The sequence below is a fragment of the Balaenoptera borealis genome (genome assembly GCF_965194805.1).
Source record: "Balaenoptera borealis genome assembly, chromosome: 11".
Classification (NCBI taxonomy): Eukaryota; Metazoa; Chordata; class Mammalia; order Artiodactyla; family Balaenopteridae; genus Balaenoptera; species Balaenoptera borealis.
The window spans coordinates 49,653,340-49,659,384 of NC_138868.1; the positions used below are offsets into that span (position 1 = coordinate 49,653,340).

At 54.2% G+C, this 6,045-nt stretch overlaps 1 protein-coding gene across 2 annotated transcripts; it reads left to right on the forward strand.

The window, feature by feature from the left end:
* Positions 1 to 69: 69 nt before the first annotated feature.
* Positions 70 to 4,937, forward strand: ARFIP2 (ARF interacting protein 2). 2 transcript variants are annotated; one of them, XM_082341627.1, is made up of 8 exons: positions 70 to 201; positions 1,004 to 1,144; positions 1,401 to 1,497; positions 2,224 to 2,342; positions 2,519 to 2,740; positions 3,261 to 3,418; positions 3,567 to 3,741; positions 4,201 to 4,937. In XM_082341627.1, exons 2-8 carry the CDS (start codon positions 1,046 to 1,048, stop codon positions 4,354 to 4,356), a joined length of 1,026 nt encoding a protein of 341 aa, XP_082197753.1. In that variant the 5' UTR covers positions 70 to 201; positions 1,004 to 1,045; the 3' UTR covers positions 4,357 to 4,937. The 2 variants fall into 2 exon arrangements, with proteins under 2 accessions (XP_082197753.1, XP_082197754.1); XM_082341628.1 differs by lacking the exon at positions 1,004 to 1,144 and having other exon boundaries at positions 93 to 201.
* Positions 4,938 to 6,045: the final 1,108 nt, after the last annotated feature.

The window sequence follows — 6,045 nt, forward strand, 5'->3', positions numbered from 1 at the left end:
CTCCAGGATCGCCCTGCCCCCAGATGCTAACGTCACTTCCGCCCTCATAATCTGCGACGTGGCCGGCTTCTTCTGCCCGGGAGAGGACGTCACTTCCGCCAAGTCCCTGACCTGCCGCTAGGATCGCGACGGGAACTGGAGCCCGAGGTCCCCGCGCGGCCCGGGCCTGGCGCCCTGAGGGGAAGAGCGGCCCGGCCCGAGGTGAGAGGGACGTGCATGGGCGAGGGCAAGTTGAATGCACGAACCTGACCTGAGGACAAGATGCCTCTGAACCCTGGGGAAGGATGAGGACACACCTGATGCCCAGGTGTATGGGGGGAGGGCGGAGACTCACACACCTGGGGAGACATAACTGACTTTGGAAGGGATCACCTACCTATGTACTGGGAAAAAGAGGCTTTTCCCAGAGGTCGGGAACTTATACCAACTGATTCAACTAAGGCCTGAGGGGGGAGGGCCCGAGGAAGAGGAGGTGCATGGGATGGAGGAGGGGGAGACCACCTGCAGGAAAGAGGAAGAAACACTAAAGGAGTGTGAAAGGCCAAGCAGTGGTGAACATACCTGAGTGGGGGTACACACCTGAGCCCTGGGAAAGGGGTTCATCTCCTGATGGGGAGAAACACCTGCATGGGCATACGCTTCTTGAGAGCACAGACTTTATCTCTCTTGTTCACTGCTGTATTTCTATTGCCTCAAATAGTGCATGACACATAGTAGGCACTCATTAAATGTCTGTTGAGTGATTGAATGCATGAATGATCACCGGAGTCCTGGTAGGATGGGGGGTTCATGAGAACATGACCTCAGGTCAGGCACACCTGAGGCCTGGGTGTGCGTGTTACAAATATGCACCTTGGAGGGAAGAAATACATATACTTCAGGTAAGAGTAGTGGCCAAACGCCAGAACACTGAGGCCCTGGGACAACCTCCGAAATGGCAGGGGAGATCTTCCTCTTTGGAGTACTGGCCAGTTTCCAGAACTGTCTGTGTTGGGCTTTGCAGGGTGCTGGGGTAGAGACTTTGACTCCAGTCCCTTCGCTAGCCATGACGGACGGGATCCTAGGGAAGGCAGCCACAATGGAGATCCCCATCCACGGGAATGGCGAAGCTGGGCAGCTTCCTGAGGATGATGGGCTGGAGCAGGTGCTTCTGTTTGATTCTTCATATTGTTTCAATTGAGGAATCCCAACTCCTAAACCCTGAACTCTCGCCCCTATTCCAGTAGCCTTCCCCTAACTTACCTATCTCCCTTCAATCTTTTTACAAATCTTTGTTCTGATTCTGTGCAGACTTCCTTTGTGTGCTCTCTCTATGATGCTTCAATCCAAGCTTGTTTTCACCCCCAAAATGCTTCAGCTGCCCCTATGTTCCTGAAGCCCCCCTCTTCTCTGGCCTATAGGACCTCCAGCAGGTGATGGTGTCAGGACCCAACCTCAATGAAACCAGCATTGTGTCTGGTGGCTATGGGGGCTCTGGTGATGGACTCATCCCCACAGGTATGAATGATCAGAACAGGACAGGGAGCTTGAGTGGAGAGGGGGAGAGTGGTGGTTCTAGGGAGCATAGAGCATGTCTAAGGAGGCTTGAATTATGTCTGGAGATCCTGGGAACCTCTGCTAGTATGAACCCTACGGAATCTCAGCCCAAGGCCAGTTCCCAGAGGTGTCCATCTGCTCCCACTTGTCATTTAGCCCCACTTGTCCTTTCTCTGCTGTCACCACCTAAGTCAAGCAAAGAACTCTGTTTCACAGGCCTCCCCCGCCTACTCTGGAGCCTGAATCTCATTTGGAACTTTGTGAGGCTTCTCAGAGTTTTACTTTAGACTCTAACATTTAGAGGAACAAACAGCTCTGAATCTCACACTGACTAGTATCCACATGGGAATGTCAGCAGGGTTTTCTGTTTGACACTATCCTTGATCAGTCACCCCATACTCAGCCTATTTCCTGTTGTTTTCTCTACCCCTGTACACTAGCAACTCCCTCTTCCCTCCTTCTTCAATCCCCACCACCACTTCAGAAGGAGGCCGGATGTATATTGGGTTTTGGGTCTCAGGGCACAATATATGAGTTCCTCCTAGTGAGTAGGAGAATCTAATTGTCTCTAGCTTCTGCTCCTTCAGGGAAGTCATTTTCATGTGCTGGGAGGGAAGTATGGGCGGAACCACAGAGGTGTCTGATTGTATCTGAGAGAGGCTGGTGTCAGAGAACTTGGTCCTTTAGGGTCTGGCCGCCATCCATCTCACAATACCACTCCTACTGGCCCCGGAGATGAGGTGGCTCGGGGCATCGCTGGAGAGAAGTTTGACATCGTCAAGAAATGGGGCATCAACACATATAAGGTGGGATTCAAGCACCTCTCCCTTCCCCCAAACTCCCCTGGGTACCTTTTCCCCATCTTCCAGATCCTAATGTCCCATCTATGGCTGAGACTAGGAGCCTGGGGATGCTGGGGTAGGTACCTTTTGGGAGGACAGGGTGCTAGGGTCTCTGACCTATTCCCTCACTTCCCAATCAGTGTACAAAGCAGCTGTTATCAGAGCGATTTGGCCGAGGCTCCCGGACTGTGGACCTGGAGCTAGAGCTGCAGATTGAGCTGCTGCGTGAGACGAAGCGCAAGTATGAGAGTGTCCTGCAGCTGGGCCGGGCACTGACAGCCCACCTCTACAGCCTGCTGCAGACCCAGCATGCACTAGGGGATGCCTTTGCTGACCTCAGCCAGAAGTCCCCAGAGCTTCAGGTGCCTCAGCCAGGCCTGAGAGGGTTGGGGGCTGGGCCCGGGCCCGCCAGGCAGTCACCCCTCAGCCTCCCTCCCTCCTGCAGCCCAGAGGGAGAACCCCTCCAGGGCAGGCCCAGCTCTGCCCCCAGCAGCACCCACCTGTGGAGGCAGGGGCTTGTACGGAGGTCCAGAAGTTGGAGGGGGTGGGGCAGGCGGCACACCAGGTGCATCACAAGTATCCCTCTCTGCGTTGACAGGAGTGCCTTCAGTGCTCAGCCTAATCGGAGCCCCTCCTTTGCCTGCTTCACTAGCTTTCCCTATTCCAGTCCTGTGAACTTCATCTGAGGCCCTCACTCCCACATTCCTGCCCCAGGCATCCCCAGGGCAGCCCCACTAACTTTCTGGCTAAGGGAGCCTTGCTGGAGGCAGTGCTGGGTTGTTCCACTTTCAATGGCTGGTTCCTCCCAGGACAGGAGGGGAAAGAAGGGCCCCCTACAGCCCCGACTGTTACTCAAGGCCTGTCCCTCCCTTCTGCCCTCAGGAGGAATTTGGCTACAATGCAGAGACGCAGAAGCTGCTGTGCAAGAACGGAGAGACGCTGCTAGGGGCTGTGAACTTCTTTGTCTCTAGCATCAATACGTTGGTAACCAAGACCATGGAAGACACACTCATGACTGTCAAACAGTATGAGGCTGCCAGGTGTGGGCACTGGCAGGGCCTAGGGTTTGGGGCATTGGCTGGCATGGGTGGAAGTTTGAGCTTTAGGGGCATAAGAATTGAGAAAAGAAAGGAGAGTATGTGTGGAGGGCAAAGGGGTGGAGACCAGCCCATATCGCCCCCTCCCCAGGCTGGAATACGATGCCTACCGGACAGACTTAGAGGAGCTGAGCCTAGGCCCCCGTGATGCAGGGATGCGTGGTCGACTTGAGAGTGCCCAGGCCACTTTCCAGGCCCATCGGGACAAATATGAGAAGCTGCGGGGAGATGTGGCCATCAAGCTCAAGTTCCTGGAAGAAAACAAGGTGCTAACCCCACCCCTTTGACCCAGCCCACCTTCCCATCTGTAACACTGACCTCACCCCCCCCCCAAGAAAAAACCCTCCCCATTATTGGATGGGGAAATACAGCCTGGCTAAGGAGTGGGATCTTCCCCCAGCCCACTCAGCCCCTGGACCTTTCCTGTCACCCTCCCTCTGATCCCCGGCCCTTTCCTATTGGACGATTTGGCTGCTGATCCCAAGAACATAACTGGGAAAAATCCAGCCCTTGAGCTTGGGTGCCAGAACCTCTGGCCCTGCCAATCAAGTCCGGTTTCTCCTATCACACTGGCTTTTATCCTTTGGCCCCCTTGATGGAGGTCAGCCCCCACTCCAAAAGCACCATCAGAGCAGAGTCCATGTGCCCCTGGTCTGGGCTCAGGCTCATAGCCCCTCAGGAAGGGTGTCTGAGTCCAGTCTCAGCTGACCTTGCTGGACCCCCAGATCAAGGTGATGCACAAGCAGCTGCTGCTCTTCCACAATGCCGTGTCAGCCTACTTTGCTGGGAACCAGAAACAACTGGAGCAGACCCTGCAGCAGTTCAACATCAAGCTGCGGCCTCCAGGAGCTGAGAAGCCCTCCTGGCTAGAGGAGCAGTGAGCCACTCCAGCCCAACCTGGCTGTCAAGAAGGACATTGGGAGGGGCAGTCCCAGGGTGGGGGAGATTTGGACATGGGACATCCCTTGCCACCTGCGCTCTGGCTTGGGTTCCCTTTCCCTGGCTGGGGCCTGACAGGAGGTCTGCAGGCCCAGCAGCTGCTGCCCTGTCCTTTATCTTCCTGGCCACTGGGCTTCATTCCCAGATCTTTTCCTTCCACTCCACAGCCAAAGGCTATGACAAAAACCACTCCCTGGCCAATGGCATCACTCCTCAGGCCTATCCCAGTTCCTGGGGTGTGCCCCCTGACCAATGGCAGAGCCTCAAAAGGCCCTGTCAGCCAATGGCAGCTCTTCTTGGGCTCCCCTGGGCCAATGATGTTGCCTCCAATATCCTTTGTCCCTCCTCAATGCGTGCCCATTGCAGAGAAGGGGACTGGGACCAAAGGGGTGGGGATATGGGGAGCCCCATTTCTGGCCCTGCATCTGAATGGGTCTCCCCTCACCTACCCACCCAGTTTAATTGTGCTTAGAGCCCTGGAAGATTGGGACCTAGCACTAGGAATAAACCTTTCATAAAAGCAGGCCCAGTGAGGTCAATTTGTGGGGGACTCTAGGAGGGTGGTCTGGGTAGAGAAACGCTCAGTCTAATTACACACCAAAATCCTATCATTTCAGGAGAGCTGGGGCGAGATAGCTGAAGTCACAGGTTTCGGAAACAATCTGAGGGCCTACTCTCCTCCCCCAGCCCCAGTAGGAGCCAAAGCTTTATTTGCCCTTTAGGCTAGCACCAAGATAGCAATGGATCTTAAAACACAGGGCCCAGAGGGGGTTGGGCCCACTGACCTCCATCATCCAGTCATTCATACAGCAAATGTTTACTGAGTGTTTTTATTTGCCAGGCACTGCGCTAGACCCTGGCGAAACATCAGGGAATAAAACATGGTCCCTGCCCACAATGCTTATGGCCTAGTGGGGGATAGAGGCAAGTAACTAGGCAACTCCAATACAGTGATAAGTACTAGGATACAGAAATACAGAAGTACAGGGAGCTATGGGAGCACAGAGGAGGGGCATCTAGCCTAGATGGGTGGAGATGGGGATGTCAACTTGAAAGCTGAGACCTGAGGGTAACTAGAGGACAGCCAGGTAAAGAGTAGGGGGAAGAGCATCTTAGGCAAAGAGGCCAACATATGTGAAGGCCCTGAGTAGGAACAGGAAGGAATTCAGCTTGGGAAAAATGAAGGGGGAGTGGCTGAGGATGACTGTAGAGGTAAGGTAGTAAGTAGATCATGCTGAGCCTTTTCAGGCTGCTTAAGGACTTTTGCCCTTTGTTCAAAGGAGCTGTGAAGCCTTATCAGCAGATGTTTGATGACATGGGAGAAGTTTAGGATTGAGGAAAGAAGTCTTTGTGAGGGTTAAAATAGTGTAATACAGACCGGAGTTGCCTCATATTGAGTAGTCTCTTAGCTCTGGCCCCATATTCCAAAGCAAGCGTGAACCCTGTCTGAGGCTCATTTACAAGCACCAGAGCACCTGTGCTGGGTGCCAGAACTGAGGCAGATGAGAAGTCAAGGCACTTCCCAGGGTCCCTGCTGCATCCAGGTGTTGAGCCCAAATCTGAACCTTGTGTGATGCGAGAAAGCTCCCCAATAGCACTTTGATTTACTCAGGGACCAGGTACCATCACCC